The 20514-nt window shown below is 40.2% G+C and overlaps 1 protein-coding gene across 1 annotated transcript; it reads left to right on the plus strand.

Annotated features, from left to right (window-relative positions):
* Positions 1-85: 85 nt before the first annotated feature.
* On the plus strand, positions 86-13003 carry LOC125686751 (E3 ubiquitin-protein ligase Topors-like). The gene is made up of 4 exons (XM_048931172.1): positions 86-195; positions 4417-4534; positions 5730-5955; positions 9126-13003. Exon 4 carries the CDS (start codon positions 9129-9131, stop codon positions 9696-9698), a length of 570 nt encoding a protein of 189 aa, XP_048787129.1. The 5' UTR covers positions 86-195; positions 4417-4534; positions 5730-5955; positions 9126-9128; the 3' UTR covers positions 9699-13003.
* Positions 13004-20514: the final 7511 nt, after the last annotated feature.

Raw genomic sequence — 20514 nt, forward strand, 5'->3', positions numbered from 1 at the left:
CGGGAGCGGCGTCGGCTCCTTCGCCTGCCTGTAAAGAAGCGGAGCGAACGCCTTCGTCGGGCTGCGCGGTCTGGCAGCGGTCGCTGTAGGCCGGGCTCGTCCTCCCCGCGGCCCAGAACAGCTCGCGCTGCCGCCCGCGCCCCGTGCTGCCTTGTCATCATGGCGGCCTCTCTGCCCCGGGGCCGGCTGCTGACGGTATGGCGCCCTGATAACTTGCAAGGAAATCCTGCCCGCTATCGAAGATGACAATTGGAAAAGGCAGACGTGGTGGCGAATTCCACGTGTTAAGGAATGCTTTGTAAAGACAAAATAGCCGAACTGAAAAGTGTCAGCTCAGCACATTTTTTAAGCTGAATTTCAAATGGATTCTGTTATAAAAGCTAGTTAGGTTAGCAGATGTGATTACAGAAAAATCAAAACCATTTCCTGTCATTGAGTTTGTTAAGCAATGTATGGAAAGCACAGCACACAGAAGTGTCCTGATTTAAGAAAAGATTTTTTTTTAAATCAGTTAATCTCACCAGTCCACAGCCGGGTGAACTAAAGGAACAGGAACATCTATTAAAAAACATTTGGAGAACAAAGCTGCTGATTTCAAGTTTTATGCTTTGGTGATAAATTACTGCTTCTACAGATAGAACTCAACTTGCGTTTTTCATTCAAAGTATTAAATATAATGTCACCAAAAAAATGGCTTCTTGGGTGACACTGAATGACGCAATTAAATCTCTTGATTTGTAGGAAGCAGTTAAAAAAAAAAAAAAAAAAAAAAGTAATTTTCTTTAACCTTTGTCAACATATCTGGTGTAGCTACTGGATAGTGCCCCAGTGATGATTGGTAAAACAGAGGAGCTTAATAGAAGAAGATGCAGTTACCACTAACAACTTAGGTTTGATGAAATATCACCATGTCAGACATGAGGAAAATTTATGTCTAAAAGCTTTAAGAATGCATAATGTCATGGAAGTAGTCATCAAACTCTGAATTTCATAAAGTCCAAGGGACTGAATCATCACCAATTCTGGGAGATCCTTAAAAGTATAGCTGCTGATTATGGGGTCATCATTTACTTTTCTGAAGGAAGGTGGTTAAGTCAGTGTAAAAAGCTAAAAATTTAGGCTTTATGATTTGCAGAGTGAAAACAAGCCCTTTTACGGAATCAAAAGGAAAATTTCTGCCAGAATCTGAAGATTAAAAGAAGCTCACTTCTTTTAGCATTTTTATGCTTGGGACTGCTCATTTAGATGAGTTAAGCATGTGTCTTCAAAGTGAAAATAACCTTGGCTGTGTCTAGTTTCAGACAACAACAGCATTTGAAACAAAACTTAAGTTATGGCAAGCTTAATTTATAGCAAATAATTTCATGCATTTTGATGCATTGGCTGAACACACTTCTGTGAACAGAGAAAAATAAGCAGCTGTGCATTACGTTTTGATAAATATGAGAGCAGGTTTCAAGATTTCCAAAAAAGTTATTTTTTTATATATTTGGGACTCCATTTTCAGTTGACATAAATGCATTGCTTGCAAATTTCCTTATGATATGTATAGAGTTGCAATCAGACATTTAACTCAAAATCTGGTCCTGTCTCCTTGCAAGACTTTCATAAGCTCTCTTTTACTAGAGAAAAATCTCTCTCTGAAGAGAAGATTCCCACTGAACCACTTGGTGCATTCACACAAAAACAAGACCGAACATAGCACTAGTTTTATGATTGTGTTGATTTTTTAATATATATTTTAATTAAAAAAAAAAAAAACAAAGTAAAAGTGAGTTTTGTTATGTAATACATTTATTATATATTTTATATGTATCTCAAGGCAATTCCCATTCATTTAGTGTGGCCCAAGTAAGCCAAAAGGTTGGACAACCATGCCGTAAGCTGTGTCTTGTACAACGTGTGGCTGTGACATTTCTGTGGCAGGATGGGGAGGAGTAGGTGGCAGTTCTGTCCCACTGATGAGCAGTGCCAAGTGAGACCTAGAGAGCAGGCAGTCAGTGCAGGTATTTTTAATTGATAGCTTAATTGCTATCAAATTCAGAATTAAGTTCCAAAGTTAGTCAATAATATAATATTTGGGTAAAGAAATCGGGATTTCGCTCCCAGTGGTGGTAGATGTACGAAGACTATGAATGCAAAAGCAAGAATGAGCTGAAATACTTGCACCCTGAGGAGAGGTAGAACTGAGAATAAATAGTGTAACAGATACTTTTTTTTTTTTTTCTTTTTTTTTTTTTTTTTTTTTCAGATTGTTCACCTTTTTTTCAAAATAGCTACACTTTTCTATGAAGGACTTGAAATAACGTAGTGTTTTACAAATCAGCAACAGCCCTATAAGGCAGATCTCTGTGCTTTGACAAGAGAGCTATTCTGCTTTTTTTTCAGTGTGTGCATTCTTCCATCCTGCTCCTGATTGTGATCCCTGAGAGTTAACAGATAGCATAGATCCCCTTGTATAAGAAAAGAGCTTCAAAGCCTTACTTTTGGTTTTAGTCATTCTTGTGAAGAATCAGGTTGCTTGTCAAGAGATAATCAGAGCTGAGCAACAGGGAGTTTGAAAACTAGCACTAGAGATTTCAGCTGAACTCCAGAATAGGATAGGATTAGGATTCATCATGTACTTCTTGCCTCCAAAGATAATATTGTTTTAGAATAAATATGGTACAATTATTAGAACAGTTTGTTATGCAAATTTATTGGAACAACAGCAAAGAAACTGAACAATGAAATAAGTTTGTAATCCGTAATAGAAGCAGATGGCTGAATTTTGCCTCTAAAAACTGTAAATAACATTTATTTATGTTGGGTAGGGAAGAAAATTACTTTCAGAAGCTAATTCTGGATGCAGCAATTCTTGTTACTGCTCCAGTACAGTAGTTAAAATCACTGTTATGGAAAGGAAACAATTAAACAACATTAAAGTTCTTGTTTGTTTTTGTTTTGTGGTTTTCTGAAACTTCTTTAGAGTTGAAATACTCCAAATCTGGGTACTATTTGAAGGTAAATAGTTCTGAAAAGTTTGATCAAAGGAGTTCAAAATTCAGTAGCTGGAGTAGGAAAAAAAAAGAAAAGGCAAAAAATAAACAAAACCAAACAGAGGAAAAAGTTATTCTTCTATGGAAACCTTAAAATTCCTAAGAAGTCTACAGCCTCTTTTCTCACTCTGTTTACACTGGGCAAGATGTATGGGAACTCAGCCAGCTGTATGTTTAGAATATGCTTTACAACAGCAAGCAGCCATATGCTCTCCTCACTGGGAAACAAATCAACTTTCTTAAAGCATTTTTCAGTATCAGAAACAGCCAGAATGTATCACTTTTTATGTTGCTCATGTTAGGGCCAGGTCTAAAATAATGAAACTGGCATTTCATTATAAATATGCCATTTTCATATTTTGTGCTGAGACCTAACATGGTAAGTAAATTAAAATAAGAAATGTAACTGCGATGAAATGAACGGAGCTGAAAGGAGATTAATATGATGCAGAATCCACAGTGAAGACTGCAGTTTTTTCATCATGATATCCATATGATATACTTTGCCATTTGTTTAGCAACCAGGATATTCTGGGACTGATGCCAAACCAGAGACTTAGGTCTAAAATAAATTTTATGTATGAGGCAAAAAGCAGCTTTTCTCAGGAAAACAATACAAGATATTAATAAGAACTTAAGTCAGGTGTACACAAATCTATTGCTATAGGTTGTCAGGCGTCCATGTAAGTATCTGCTGCATTAAAAACATGATCCAAAAGTTTTGCAAATAAATACTGAAGGCAAAATGAATGTGTTTTTTTTTTAATTGTTCTTTGTTTTTAATTGGACAAATGCATTATATCTTCCTCATTGTGTGACAGTCTCATTCTGATGTTCAATGTTGAACCAGGTTTAATAATAATAGTGTTATGCCTGTATGTACTTTCTCTTTACTTGAGAAATAAGGTGACGTATTTCTTTATTACAATAAGGTTTTATATGCTTGTATGCATATCACACAATCTGCAGTGAACTATATTTGAAAAGCAGTGAGTATTCCATAGACATTGACATTGAAATATATAGTGACTATGCAAGAAACACACACACGTTGCTCCAAAAGTAATGCTTCCTATTTGTTTCCATGGAAACTCCAACAGATACAAAGAGCACAATAATGCTATTTAATGGAGGAAAATCTTAGCTACAAAACACTGCTTTTCAGCAGAGTCACCACCATGAGGAAAGCAATTTTGCCAGCAATGAACAAGAGCCATCTTGTTCAGCTGCACTTATAAAAATCTGTGCTTGTGGAGGTGACACACCGTCAGCACTGCTGAAACATACCATGCACTGCCTCACTGTGCTCTCATCCACTGTTTGGTCTCCATAAATGCTCAGCAAGTGTCAGTGAATATCATTGGGTGTCATTTTTCAGATGGAGGAATTCAGTGACACACCTTTGCTCTGCATGCCCTTCCATGTCAGACACCAAATTGTTGGAATGCCCCTCTGCTGCCATCTGTCACACAACTAGAAAATATAACAGGATATTGGTAAGAAGGTTCATCTTCTACTGTTGTACCATCACCATCTGCCTCTGATGTTGTGGGCCAACATAATAAAATCAAGGCCGTTAGGCTAAGTTGTTAATGCTGTGCACAAGTTAGTTTAGTATGTATTTGTTAACAATTGCATGACTTCAGTGATTTGGTATTGTAAATTTCGTAATTGGATTCCTTTAAACACAACTTCTTTTAAACGGAAGGTTCTAAGTTTTGTATTTTCCTTAACGTTGCTGCTTTCTCTGCTGTGCAAATAAAGACAAATTTTAAAAAATAAGTTCTGAATTTTGATTGAAAACAGTGGATGATATTATTCGATTCTTAGCTCTCCAAAACTGTGCTTTCACATTATTTGCTTCATTTTCAATCCATTGTAGTCCTGGGGAGATACCCAACTGCTAAACTAATCAGTAAAGCTTTGGAGGGCTTTGCCTAATAAGCCAGTTTCTCAGGGTCAGATTTTTACTAAGGACACTAAATATTATGAAGTAGACATTTCTCTGTGGCTTGGTCTTTTTATCAGTGGGTGAGAAATGACCATTTAAAGTTAATGGCTCTGAAAACAGCGCTTAACCATTAGGTTAACTTCATGCAGATATTAGCATAGCCAAATGGAGGGACAAATAAATACAATTTTTTTTCTTTCTTAAAGAATTAAGCTTTTTGTAGAGACATTAGGTATGATGCCTGTGTTAGACCTGACCATACTGAATGCCTCAGCTAGGACACTGAGATTTGAACAAGTTGGGAGTGGCCTACTGTGGGCTAGCAAAGAAAATACTACTTGCTACCTGCTGTCTTCAGTTCCTAGCACTGCAAGATATTGAGTAGGTTGTGAGAACTGTTCTTTTTTTTACAGGATCATAGAATCATTAAGGTTGGAAAAGACCGTTGTGGTCACCTTGCATTCTGTTGTGTTACATTTTTTTACTGTCTCCATTTTTATGTCTGGTTCTGATAGCTTATTCTTTGTGGACAATGCAGCTGAACATTCATTTTGCTTAGTTCAATTTTTTCCATGTTTAAACACTAATTTTGGTCACTCAGATATATGTGATGATGGTATTTCATGGAAAAACATTCTCTAGCGCCTTTAGTGATAAAAATGTGTGCTGATGTGTCTGTAGCTGATGTTGTGTTTTGGATTTAGACTGAGAACAATGTTGATAACACACCGGTGTTTCAGTTGTTGCAGAGCAGGGCTGCGCAGAGCCAAGGACATTTCAGCTGCTGGTACAGACCTGCCAGTGAGAGGCTGGGGGGACACAAGGAGCTGGGAGGGAACAGAACCAGGCCAGCTGACCTAAACTGGCCAAAGGGATATTCCGAACCATTTGGCATGTAAAACCAGAGAGAATAGGTCAGGAGGAGATCTGCAGCGTTGGGACGGTCTGGGCATCAGTCGTCTGGTGGTAAGCAATCATAGAGCGCATTACTTGCTTTGTATTTTAATCTTTTCTCTTTTTTTTTCCTCTCTTAAACTATTCTTATCATAACCTACAAGTTCTTGTACATTCACCTTCTTCAATTCTCCCCTGGATTCCACTGTGGAGGGAGGGAGTGAACAGCTGTGTGTTGCTCAGTTGCATGCCAGGTTAAACCACTAAACACTACTATTCTGGTTATTATAGGCCTCTGTACACAAAAGCTGTTGTGAAGTTTGCCAAGTTTTAAGTACACTTGGCAGAATACAGTACATTTTTATGTACTGTAAAAACTTTGAAATAAAATGTTCTGTAGTTTCAGATTCTTTACTCAAGAAATCTGAATATTCCTATTGTTCAGTATAAAAAGTATCATAAACTTTATAGTACGTATTGTATGTGTTTTCTTCGAGGCTTTCCTCTGAAGCCTTAACACAGAAGTAACTGAAAATGTGTTTTTTACTTAGCATTTAAGTAGAGCAGCATGTAAAAAGTTGGACCTCTGACTTTGCAAACCCAAGCTTCTCATGCAGATTACTAACATTTATATTACTATTATGCTATAGAAGTGTAAGCTGTGAAGAAACAAGCAGATATCTGTGTGTATGGAATGCCCATGCACACTCTTGCCAGAATCAGTTAACAGAAGACCAGTCAAAAGTTAGAGGTTCAAAATGAGCAGTGTACTGCAACAGTAATCTGAAGTATTTCTTTTACTCAAAACCATTATGGTATAAGTTTTTTAATGAGCTATAATTCAAATAATCAAATGTTTCCCATTTTACATTTGCAGACATATTCCTTGCTGCCATCAGTTTTAATCAGTTTTAATCTAACTATTTAGGACGGATAGTTTTTCAGCCAGGGTTGAGGAGGAAACAAAGTGGGGCTCCAAAGAGAAATTGCTAGCACCTTACCTCTAGATAGGCTACCACATACTCATTAAACCAGCCTGAAGCTCAGTAATTGTTGTGAGATATGTATTAGTACAGTTTCTTCTGAATAATTTATGTTGCTGTGCAAACTGGGTTAGTATTAGGAGTCCTAGAAATGTCAGGTTTCAAAATAATCCTTCTATTGGTAAAAATATTCAGTGCAAAATACTATATTAAAGCAACATTGAAGATGAGCTTTTAAAATACAAAAGGCAGGAAGTTCAGTGTTAAGGTTGCCATGGAAACTTTAACTGTACACCTTTAAGTAGGTAGTATGCTATTGGTTTTAATAACTTTCTCTTTGTACAACTCTATTATATGTGCTCTTTTTCATTATGTGAATTCTAATGATATCAAATGCTACTTATAACACATATTAATTGCATTGGCTACTCAGCAGACATTAGAAATCAGGTGTGACCTGTGCTGACTCCCTGGAAATAACTTGCGTGTTGATATTAAGGTGACTGTATGATGTGTATCCAGAAAAAATACTATGGCTGTTTTACCAGCTCAGAAATTGAGTGGGTTTTTTTTCTTAGAATAGTACAGTATGGCTATCACCTTATGGAGCATCACCATGGATAAAAATCGTAGAAAACAGAGGCAGTTTACAGGAGGTAGAATGTAAGTGGTACTTTCACTATGACCATAGTATGCTTCTTCAGCAAAGCATAAAAGTACAGCATTCATTCTTTACAAATGTGCATTGTTTCCTCCAGTGCTCCATCTTGTACTTCACAAGAACATAGGTATTGCTCTTTCTACTCTATTTTCTTTCCTGACAGATCAGTTTTATACAGAACTGTATAAAATCTCTACAATTTTTTGTTTAGGCTGTGGAACTGAGATTTCCCCTGCCCAATTCCAAGTTCCATTATCTGCCTGTCAAAAGGGCAATTTTTAATGAAGCTTTGTCTTCTTTTAATTAGTCATTTCCTCAGTTAATATGTAAGAAGTGCAAAGATGTTGAACATGAGGAACCTCAAGTCAGGAGACCTGGCAGCAAGTAGTTTAACTTCTTTAGTACGTTATCTTGAAAAGTGTGCATTACTCAGATGACATCCTCTGTTCATGATTGCAATTAATATGGTATCTTGAACAACCTGTTTCAGGAGGGGGCACTTTTGAAACTGAAATTTCCATTACATTTATTAAAGCTTGGAAGATTGTCATCGAAATAGTATTTAAAAAAAAAAAAAGATAAAATGCAGTTCATTAATTTTTATTTCTTAACCTGCTGGTAGCGCTTTTGGCAGCACTATTTGGTTAATAGTAAATACATTTCTAGGATGTATGAATACTGCAAAAGGTGACCATGATGTCCAGCTAAAGTAAAACCCTTGAACCTACAACTGCCATTGAGGACTGCCCCCTAAAAAGTCATAAATCAGGCTTTAAATATATTGATAAACTAATACAATTTTGGGGAGTGAAATATTGGTTGTTATTTAACATTTAAAGAACAATTACAGCCATTGTTAAAACCTGTTACAAGGAAAAAAGAATAAAAAATTAGATCTTCGGAAGTCAGAGAAGAATTTCAAATGAAAACTCTGAGATCTTAAAACACATTAATCCTCGTTCAGGACTCCATTAAGCACTGCTGCTGTATGTCAGTACAAACTTCCTGCAAAGTCATACCCTGCAAATAATCATTAATATGTTACTCATTGATTTTATGAAATATTAGAATGTGACTACTGGAAATTAAAAGGAAAATTAAAAATACTTTATTTGTTTCAGTTTCTCTATCCTTCAGGAAGATTTGACACTCCCTTAACAAAAATAATGCGGATGATAGGGAACTGCAGGGTGAAAGAACCACTGTAGGTTGGCAGGCTTCTTTTGTAGCTTCTCTTTTTGCCTTTTTGGAGACTGAATTAGGGGTAGATAGACTGCTAATTGGTCTAAGTAGTATCTTCTATTAATCTGAACTAGCTAGTGGCTCTTTCAACAAAGATAATTGCACCAGGACTTCTTCTGGTAATATCTAATGATTTAATTAATTTCAGTTTTATTGATTTCTTTTTCAGTCATTTATGCCTTTGCAATCTTGACTTTGTGTCCACAGCCTAGATAAGCTGGATGGCTCACAGGTTTACAGTTGCAAGGGCACCCTCTGGGGTGCCCATCCCTCCCCTCTCCCACTGCTTTATAAGCTTTCCTTTGCTTTTCTCTTACCAACGCAAGAAAAGGTACTTAGAATGTTTCTTTTGGCAGGGCATGGCGTCAAACACCCAAGAGGATCAGAAGCAGAGTGACTCTGCGGAAATGGGCAATGCAAGCAAGCTACAGCAGGCAGGGCCATGTCAGGCAGCAGACAACCGGTGTCCCATCTGCCTGGACGCCATCTGCCAAGCTGCCCATGTGCCCACCTGCTTTCACCGTTTCTGCTTTAGCTGTATCTGGCAGTGGGCTGCCATCAATGCTGTGTGCCCCATCTGCAGGCAGCCTTTTGACCGCATCTTGGGCGCGATGCAAGCAGATGGTGACTACCAGCAGTACATGCTCAGCACGTTCACCCATCACCAGAGGCATGCAGCGAGGGGGAGGATGTGGAACAGATCCCCACGGCAGCGCTACAACCTGCGCCTGCGTCACAGCAATGATCAGTCCGTAGCAGGGAGTACAGAGCCTGCAGGGCCCTCTGGCATCTCTGCACCCAGCACCTTCAGAGAGCCAGCCCAGCCGAATGCTGTGCAGCGCCCACCAAGCCCCGTGGACGAGCATCCCAGAAACATCAGCATGCTGCTGCTGCGTGCTCGGCTCCTGCGTTTCCTTGAGATGGAATAAACAGCCGTAAGCATTCCAAAGAACAACCGTCTGCAGGAAATGTTTTCTAGTTCTATCTCAGCAATGTGCTTCTTGGAGTGTGTTATGATTTTGTTTCCTAGAATTGCTGCAGCAGAGCATGTTTTGTTCTTCTGCTCCTGCCTCCCTCTTCTAAGTGCTGGGAGAGGGCAGTCTGAGCCTTGTAATAATCAGCCAGGGAACGTGTCCTGAAGACCTGCTAATGCAGATGCTGTAAAGACTAGCCATGCTGGTAGCCCTGTACCTGGATCCCTAGAGCTTTCTCTAAGCAGGCTGGAGGAAGCCCAAAGCCTCCTAGCATACAGCTAGACAAATGCATAATGCAACAGGTGAACAACTGGCTGGTGTATCAAGCTCAAAGGATGTTACATCAGGATGGCAACTAGTCACTAGAGGGGGCTCCCCACTGCTACATTTTAGGTACTGCTACATTTCTCTGATGTTTTCACAAATGACCTGGATGCATGAATTGAAGACATACTGAGTAACTTTGCCGGTGGCACTGAACTGGAAGCAGCTGTTGACTCTTTAAGGACAGAGAAGTCTTTCAGAATTCTTGACGGATTGAAGGGCTAGGAAATCACCAGCCTAATGAAGTCCAACTAGAGCAAGTGCTGGATTCTGCAGCTGGGCAGTCCTGGTTGTACATACAGACTCGGAAACAAGAGACTGCAGAGCAGCCCTGCAGAGAGGAATCTGGCAGTTCTGGCTGTCCACAAGTAGAGCATGAGCCAGCAGCGTGCCCAGGCAGCCAAAAGGGTCAGCCATACCCTGGAGTGCACCAGGCCCATCATTGCCAGTGGGTGAGGGAAGGGATTGTCATGATCTGCTGTGTGCTGTGCAGTCTCACCTCAAGGACTGTGCAATTTTGGGTGCACATTGTGATTTAACACTGGCAGTCAGATGCTGATCATTCACTCTACCCTGGTAGGATGGGGGCAGAAGAGAAAAATTGCAAGAAATCATGGGTTGAGATAAAAGCAGATTATTAGGTAAAGCAAAAGCTGTGCATGAAAGCACAACAAAACAAGGAATTAATTTGCTACTTCCCATCAGGAAAATGTTCAGGCAGTTCCAGGAAAGCAGGGCTCATTTTGTGCAACAATTTATTCGGAAGAAAAATGCCATCATTCCAAATGTCCCCCTTTCTCTTTTTGTCTAGCTCTTAAAAGTGAGCAGGAGGCTACGTGGCATAGAATATGCCTGTGGCCAGTTTAGGTCAGCTGTCCTGGCTGTGTCCCCTCCCAACTCCTTGTGTATACCTTACTTTTTGCTGATAGGGTGGCGCAAGAAACTGAATAGTCCTTGACTAAGTGTAAGCACTGTTCTGCATCAACTGAAAACACTGGTCTGTTATCAGCATTATTTTCATAATAAAATAAAAGAAATCACAGCAACGTATCAGCTACTGTGAAGAAAATTAACTTTATTCCAACCAAAACCATGACAGAGCTACAATATAAGAAGGAAATAAAATATTAGAAAGCCTCCAAAAGAGAGCTATAAAGATAGTTAAAGGTCTCAAGGGCAAGATGTATGAGGAGCAAGTGAGGCCTGTGCGTGTGCTGAGCACAGAGCAGAGGAGCTGAGGGGAGGCCTGATGGCGGCTGCAGCTGGGGCTGGGGACAGGGTCCGAACCCAAGAGGGAGAGTAGTCAGGCACTGCAGCAGGCTGCCCAGTGCATGCCATGACCTCAAACTGCTGGAGTTCAAGAAACATTTGGACAGTGATGTCAGACATGCAGTTTGAATTTTGGTGGTCCTGTGTGGAGTTGGTGGTGCCTGTGGGTCCTCGGTCTGTGATCCCTGGTCTGATCTTGTTGGTGCTTCTTGGAACAGGAGGCTGCCCTGGACATCTCTCATTGTCCTTTCCAAGCCAGAGTTTCCTAGGATTGTCAGTCTTCTTGCCCACCCTGCTTTCTCCATTATGCATCTGGACTCATCCCATTCCCTCACCTTTGGATCTTCACCAAGACATCCCAGCATGAGTATCTGAACAACACCCCTTATAATATTTGTAGACCCCCAAATGCTTTTGCCCTGTATCTCACAAGGACTAATGCAGTCCTGGCAGCTCCCTCTGACTGAACACTGCCAGAGCTTGCCCTGAGGTGTTGGAGTCTCCATCGTCATCTCCAGCCATCTGGATATGGACCTGGACAACCTTCTGTAGGTAATCCTGCTAGAGCAGGTCCAGGGGTCTCTACCAACCCCAATCATTCAGTGATTTTGTTAAATAGTTGGTGAGATTCAAGAGTAAACTGCACCCACTTCTCTACAATATCAAAGTCCTCCATTCTAAAACTGCCTATTTACGCCAGAGAAGAGAAAGCTAAGGGGTGAATCCTATTAGTGTATATAAATAGATTATGGGAGGGAGTAAGAAAGACAGAGACAGACTCTTCTCAGTGATAATTAGTGGACAATTAGAGAAGAGGCAATGAGCAGACACCGAAATATTAGAAATTTGATAAACCATTGCTTGCTGTGGCATAAACTCCTATCTGTTATTGACAGGGAAAACCTGTCCTTTCTATATGTTTGCAGTAACAACTAAGACAGTAACATATTGATTGCTTACCCTCAAAAATAACACAAAGGGCAATGCAGTACACAGGTAAACACATAGTTTGTTATCATATGTACTGGAAAGTCCATGCATCTGACTGAGGGCATTAAATGTCCAAAAGCTTAAATAAATGTGTTGAATTCTGTAATTTTCATCACTTGATTTTTTTTGTTTGTTTTTATTTTTACTTTTTTTAAGATCCACAGTACTAAAAACAGTATTACATCAGTTCCTCTTGAGAGGACATGAAGATTGCTTTATACTCATAAATAATTTCATACTCCTAAAAATCTAGTTAGAGTGTAACTATTGAATCTGGTAACTACTATATCTGGTATGCTTTATTTTCCCTATTACATAGATATAAATACTTCAATATTTTGATTTCCAAGACACCATGCTTGTGCAGAGGACAAGCAAATAAATAAAGGTGTCATGGCTTTATGATTTTTGTTATCAGTATTCCACATCATAACATCATGTAGTGCACAGGGAGTTAAAGAATTAATGCTCCAATTCTGTGGATTGTCAATAGTTTTGGCTATGCCTGTTTCAGAAGAGAATAACTACATATCCCAGAGAATTTTTCGTCTCCATTTTCCGTTCAGAGGGGAAGATAAAACTGCTCACAGATCACCAGATGTCCTCTCTGCTCATCTCTGCAGCATGTGTTCCCTAGCTGTCTCACCTTTGGCATTAGAGTAAGGCCTTCGGTTTTTGAACACTCACTCTCATTTTATTTGATTTATTAGCTTCAATTCCAATTATATTGTAGTGTATTGTGTTATCTTGTATTCCAATATCATATTTTGTAAATTAACTTTTCTCCTCAGATCACTGCCACTGTTCCGTTTTTAGACCCATCTCCCTACACTTTTCCGTTTTTCCTCTTCCCCCTTCCTCAGTCCGTGGGTCCGTGGGTCCCCCCTGCCCCATTAGTCATGGAACTGAGCCAAACTGGGCTGTAAACCATTGACAAAAGGATAAATAAAAAAATTAGGATTAGCCTACAAGGTATTGAGATGCGAGCAAGTTATGAGGACACATCTAAGAAACATCTCAAATGCCAAAAACAATAACAGAATGTGACTAACTTTATTTTTAAACAATTAAGGAGGCACGGGTCAAGACTCTGAGTGTTACTGTTTGTGGATGATTCACTTCCTTTGAATTTAGAAAAAACACGTAACATATTTCCTCCTCATACCATGGAGTTTTTTATTAATGTGTCCGGATAAAACTGGACATATAATGTAAGAAAGAAAAAGAGAAAATGCATGGTTCTTTGGAAAAAAGTACAATAGAATGCACACATCTTTGACACCAAGTTCATCACATGATCACAGAATCACCAAGGTTGGAAAAGACCTCTAAGACCATCCAGGCTAGCTGCCTATCTATCAGCAGTAGTCCCCACTAAATGTTCCTCAGTATAACACTGAGTATAACCACTTCTTGAAAACCATCAGGTTGATGACCCCACCACCTCCCTGGGCAGCCTCTCCCAGCATCTGACCACTCTTCTGGAGAAGTATTTCCTAATGTCCAACCTGAATCTCCCCTGGTGCAACTTGAGGCCATTCCCTCTAGTCCTATCACTAGTTACATAGGAGAAGAGGCTGACCTCTACCTCATTACAACCTCCCTTCAGGCAGTTGCAGAGAGCAAACAACTGAGATGCAACAGCTTTCTGGAGGAGGCTGTGAGTTTGTCCATGGTATTGTCACACTGATCATCTGCTGACTGCAGCAACTGCATACTTAGCCTTCTGCCCATTTGTCTTCCAAAACACTACATTTTCTAGCCATCATGATCATTTTTAATGTAGACAGTCAGAGTGTTGCTGGGGCAGCCTCTGTGAGGAGAGGCTGTAGCTGCTCCAGGCTGGTCCCAGATGGCTCCAGTGGCTCCACTGCAGGGCAAAGCACAGCTGAGCCAGTCAGGGCAGCCAGCAGTGCTGCTGTCAAAGCAAGCTGAAGAATGAGTGAAGAACGACAGTGTGAGGAAAACATGACAGAAGCAGTCTTGCAGACCGCAATGTCAGTGCAGGAGGTGCTCCAGGTGTGGAGCAGGAGTTCCCTGCAGCCCAGGAGAGGCCCATGGAGAAACAGTCTGTCCCCCTGCAGCCCATGGGCATCATGAGGAACAGATCTCCACATGCAGCTGTGGAGGAGCCCACGGTGCAGCAGCCTGAAGGAGGCTGCAGTCCATGGAGAGCCCCCACAGGAGCAACCCCAGACTGGAGTTGCAGCCCATGGGGAGCAATCCACCTGAGGGCAACATCACAATCAAAGGGTTTACCCACGCTGCAAGTATATACATAAAACCATTCTGGGAGTGGAGCCAACTGCTGGTGAACAAAGTAAAAAATTATCTTCCTTGCAGAGTTTAAAGTCAGCAAATGAAGTGAAGGTTGAGTCTGTAGAGAGTCTGATAGAAAAAGTTCGTGTGATGAGATGTCTCTGAGTAAGGCTCAATTCTGGGTAGAAAGCAAGTAATTTTTGTGTCACAGAGGTATTAGAGGTCACCTGACATCACCACCTAGAACAGCCAGTAGCTGTTGCTAACTTCTGTTTTTCACCTAGGACAGCCAACAGATGATATTTTCTATTCTCTCAGACCAATTTTCACTTTCCCCAGACAGTTTTCCTGTTCTTCTACTGAGAGTCAATAGCTCGCACACTATTTCCTCCTTTCCCAGGCTGCTCCACCTTTTGACTGTGTTTTACTTCTCTAGATAACAAATAGCTTCTTGGGTTAGTGCTTACTGAGAGTATCTCATGATGTCTCAGGTTCCCAGGTGCCCAGCTGCACTTCAGAGATGCCAGCTGTGCCTTCCAAGGACGCTTCAGGTTCACAAGGCTGGTTTTCAGGGCAGGCTCCCAGGCTAGCAGTTCCTGGGCTGGCAGACATCTTCTGCCAGTGTCTCAGCAGACATTTTCTGTCAGTATTTTTCCTGCTACCAATAGATTGTTCTTATAGCTGCTCCCATCAGGCAGGGCAGAAGTCTGAGGAATAACAAACAGCAAGGATAGACTGTTAGGAACTGACTGCAGCCCCTCTTTTCCCATCTGCTTTGTGCTCCTCTGGGTAATACCTGGGAGTGAAGCTGATCCTTAGAAAAAAGAGGGGAGGGATGTGTTTTAGTTTTCTGTCTTTGTTTCTCTAGTTTATTTTTATTTGGCAGTAAACTAAATTAATGTACCCCAAGTCAAGTCTCTTTTGGCCATGGTGTAAGTGATCCCTCTCTCTATTCTGATGCATTAACTTTTTAAATTTCACACTGGTTGAGTGTGAATCTGCTAGAGAAGGTCAGCCCACAACATGTATCTACAGAGACTAATTTTTAAAAAAAGCTCATATCCGTTTTCAGCTGAAAAAAAGAAAAACAAACTTCTTTTTTTTAATCAATCACAAGTTATTGTAGACTCATAACTATCATAAAGCATATTTAACCTCAAGAAATTCAAGGCGATGGTGAAAAATCAACCATATTACTGTATTGGAAGTAAACAAACAAACAAAAAAAAAACAAACAAAACAAACCAACCATTTTCACCTGTTTCATTAGAACTCTCTCAGAGAGGTGGGCTGGGTAGGTGAGAGGAAAATCTGGTTTTTAGAGAAGCAGTTTACTCAGCTTCAGAATCCCATAGTCTGAAATGGTTTAACACCTGAGGCCACAGCACCTTTTTGGGTATACATTGCAAGTCTTAGGATGCTGTGCAGAGTCTCAGCAGCAATGCTTTGTCCCTTGCTAACCTGCCACCAGGCTGTGCCACAGGACTGGGAACTGGGGTGGGGATGTACAGACTGCTGCACTGACTGCCCTATCCAGCTTACGAGCTGTTTGTGTGATCAACAGAAGGCAAAGAAGAGTAGTGAAAGAACAGGATGAGGTGCTTGGCATCAGCAGAAGAGAGGAAGTTATTTTTTTCTTGGACTCTTAGAAATATGAGGCCAGCGGTGACTGGTTGGTGTTGAAACAAGACAGTGGGTACTGACATGGGGCCATTACAGAGCTTGTTCAGATCATTAGAGGAGCAGAATCGTGAGCGTACACTGATAAGGCACAGGGAATAAATGAAATATGGAAAAAAATGGGAACAGAGATACAGGAGAGCAGTAACATTGCCCAATCTATATTCTATATTTCACAGATCATGAAAGGAAAATCCTGACACCTTCATATAAATCATAAACATAAAAAGAACTATGCCAAACAATGCCAGTAGAGTTTAAATGTAAAGCCAATTATTTGTGGGTTAGGAAATTGCAAAAATGAGTTTACATTTGTAATTTTAATTCGCAGTGGGAGTATGCATTATGTTGAAACAATATATCCTTTTGTCTCTCCAAACAGAAATACTGTAACACCAATCCTAGTTGCTGTTATTCCCAGAATCTTAAGTTTCCCAGGAGGTGGATAGCATCATCCACCTCCAACTTTTAAAAAGCCCCTAGACTAGAATTACAAATGGAGTACAGTGGGGAGGAGTGAGGTTCCCTTAAACAGCATTCAGCTAGTACACCTATAAAATCATTCTCTCTCCCACTTTATTTCTCTTTCTCTTTTTACACTTAAGACCTGCTTCTATGAATTGTCTATAGCTCTGTGGCTTTGCAGTGTAAGCCTATTTTTTGTTTGTTTGTTTGTTTTCCAGGAAGGTAAAGGCTGTTCCTCCATGAAATGCATATTTTTCAAGTAAAGGAGTAGACCATGCTTCTTAGACAGAAGTTTTCCTTCATTGCAGATCTCTCTTTACAGTAGAGCTACCTCATTCATTGAATGAGGTGGGAATTCTGTGCAAGAAAGTATATAGCAAGGGGGAGTCATATCAGCCTCTTCTTCCAGGTAATTAGCAATATGACAAGAAGGAATGGCCTCAAGATGAGGTGGGTGGTTCAGGTTGAACATTTGGAAGAATTTCTTCTCAGAAAGAGTGGTCAGGAATTGGTGGAATTCCCAGCTGCTCAGGGAATTGGTGGAGTCACCATACCTGGAGGTGTTTAGGAAGATGTAGTACCCAGGGACATGGTTTAGTGGGCAGTGCTGGTGGTAGATGGAGCTAGTTGGACTGAATGATCTTGGAGGTCTTTTTCAACCTTAATAATTCTATGATTCTATGATTCAGTGTTCATAGTCATGTGATAACTTAATCATAATGTATATGCACAAGAAGAAGATGAGGCATTTCTGTGCATCCTCAATTCTGGAATTTCTGACCCTGAAGAGCCTTCCAGCACAATCTCTAAATGTTCTTACAAAATTTGAACTGTATAAGACAAATCCCATCCTTTGGCATCATACACACCCACGTGAGTCACCAGCAGAATCAAGTTACTTTATTACTTGGCTGTTCAGAACAAGTGGTAGAGTTCACAGCTGTCTGTTGTTATACAGTCAGCACCGGGCAAGGGTGAAAATATAGACTGAGCCCATGGGTTTTTCTGCTGTGTTCTGACAATAGAGAGACGGCATGCTTGGTTCTTAATGTACTGTACCTGGAGGAAACACCTGCTCTGCTAAGCACATCTCTCATGCTCTTTCAGTGATCAGATCCGAGCAGTTCTGCCTGCTCCGTAACACCCCATTTCACCCTCTCTTTTGACTCATCTGTATTTTTGACTGGAACTTTCCAATTTCTTCCTCACTCAGTACTTTCCAGTCTGAGGCCCTTCTTCCTCCCTCCACCATAGATTCTCCCCATATTTATTTTTCACTCAGTTTGTCTTCTTGGTACTTTTCCAAGCCTGTATCTTCAGATTCTTCATCTGACTGTAACTTGATCCTTGATTCACTGGATCCCACTCAGTCACTTGTCACTTCACTCCCTGGTCATTAGCCATGGTCTCCATTTAAACTTCTGTTTTCCTGTAATGTCAAGTGCCGTTCTGCCTTTTTGTGAAACTGATCTTAATCTCAAAGTCATCTTCTCTTTCAAATGTGAGCTACACAGTCAGCAATCTCTAGAGATTTGTAGATAAATTTCCCAAGTGTGTGTGAAGAGTCATACTAATCAAGTTCAGTATGGTGGATGTTGGAAACAACTGGCAGAGGAATGGAAAAAGACTAAAATTTGGGGGAAAAAACACCTGGACAACTTTTGGAACATTCCCGGACTTTCCATTTCCTGAATCACTGCATGAAAATGTTAGTGCTTCTCAAAAGAAGCCTGGGCAAAACGTTCTCACATGGACAAGATAATGGATGTGTAGGATTTCATTCTCAGCAGCTGTCCAAGTCTGGGTGCATGAAAACTGGTTGGAAATAGTTGAAAGTATCCAATGTCTTTATGGAAAGATTCCTTATGGGAATATAATTTTATCCAAATATAATTCTCAAAGTCTCAGAAAAATTCATCTCTAAGAAGAAATTCTCAGGCAGAAAAATTAAGCTTTTTTTTTTTTCTTCCCCCCTCCCATATTCACAGAGAGATTCTATTGTTAAAACATCTAGAAGAATTTTTTTTTTTTTTTAAGTGGAAAAGGAGAACTGCAGAAATCAGAAGCTAATTACTCTAATACAATCTCATAGTAAATGAGCATTTTATATACCACAAGCTTTCAAGCTGTGAAATTGTCTTAAAAATATCAAGCTATTATTGCGAAGAGAAAGAAATAGGAAGAACAGATACAGAGATCATGGATGAAATTTGGAATTTGTTAGGAACTCAACTAGAAATGATGTTAGTCTGGTTTGGCAGGACTTTGATATTTTTCTCTAACAAGAGGAAAAGAGCCATATGATTGATATGACTTCATGAAAACAGAGATCATATTGTTGTTAATGTAAATATGACTGAGAAACATTTTTTATATGTATGTAGTTTCTCAAATGTGACCCACAGAGCAGTAGAAAAGAAGACTCTATGTGTGCAAGTAGTTTGTCAGGAAAGGGATGTTGTTTGAGAGGTTTGAGATCCACAGTGCCATTACTGCGGCACTTCAAAACTCATAAGTAAGAAATGTTTGTTTGTTTTAAAGTATTCTCAGTCTCTTCAGCTGAACTTGAAACAAACAAACAAACAAACAAACAAAAACCCCCAAAACTTAAAGAGTTGCAAAGCAAGTTCAGTAATGTATCTAGGTAAATATGGAATAAATAGAAATGACCTGCCAAAATAATCAGTATTCTAGCACAAGCTGTGCTTTCTCCGTGGTCAGAAAAATATGTTAAGGAACTGCAGCCACTGATAACCCTGACTAAGAAATGAAAGCATTACTCAGAGCTCAATATCTTAAAAAAATTTCTGTAGGGGTGTAGAGCCAAAGAGCTGTGTAGGAGATGTGTGATCTATTTCTGGTGATAAGACAATTAGATGTTGGAAGTGGGTGCCGGAAAACCAGCACTCCCTGGCAGCAGGACTGAGAAATACTGGACCATAAGGCATCTCAGGGAATTATGTCATACAGTTGCTTTCAAAAACAAATCTAGTCCTAGTTTCAGTGTACTGCATTTCCTTGAATACAAGGGAGCACTTCGTTTTTTTCTAAGTGGATTCTAAGAGGAAAAATGGTGAATATAATTTTTTCCAGAATCCCTCCAGGCCACTTGATATGACAGTGAAGATTTTTCTGGGCTGATGGAAATACAGACAGAAAGCTTGAGCTCAGGGAAGAAGATACCGTCTACAGTATTCCCATCTCTTCTCTACTTCATTTATAAATTAAAGACAGATTCTGTAAGGGAATATGATGGAGAAGTGATCCCACACACAGACAGAAGCATGTGTGTGGGGAAAGTGATTTATGATTAGACAGGAGAAAGCAGGGCAAGGACAAGGCATGGAAGTGTAGGAGGAAGGAAGAGATACAGCACCACAGCAATTTTTCAGAAGGTGAGGACAGTGTGAGGTGCTTGCTCCCTCTTTCTCCAAGGGAATGAACACCCTGACTTCCTTAGGAATTTTGGAATGCACAAACTCTGGGTATTAAACCAAACAGCAGCTGATGTAAGTGAGCAGCAGTGGTACCCAAGCCCAGATGCTTGGACGTGGTGGTGACTGCAGGCTGCAAACTAATGGAGGATGTCTCTGTCCCTGCAGCCACTATCACCTCTCCCACCTAGAGTCAGGGAAGGCTTGCTCCTGTGCTTTTCTCTCCACTTTCCAGTCATTGCTTCTTTTGTTTTTGTATGTTGGAAGGCTACTCATCAAGCCACCTGTTTTTTGAAAATAAAGATCCTTTGGATTGCCATAAGTTATTAGGAGAAAATTTATGCCTTTTT

This window comes from Lagopus muta, chromosome Z, assembly GCF_023343835.1.
Source record: "Lagopus muta isolate bLagMut1 chromosome Z, bLagMut1 primary, whole genome shotgun sequence".
NCBI classification, from domain to species: Eukaryota; Metazoa; Chordata; class Aves; order Galliformes; family Phasianidae; genus Lagopus; species Lagopus muta.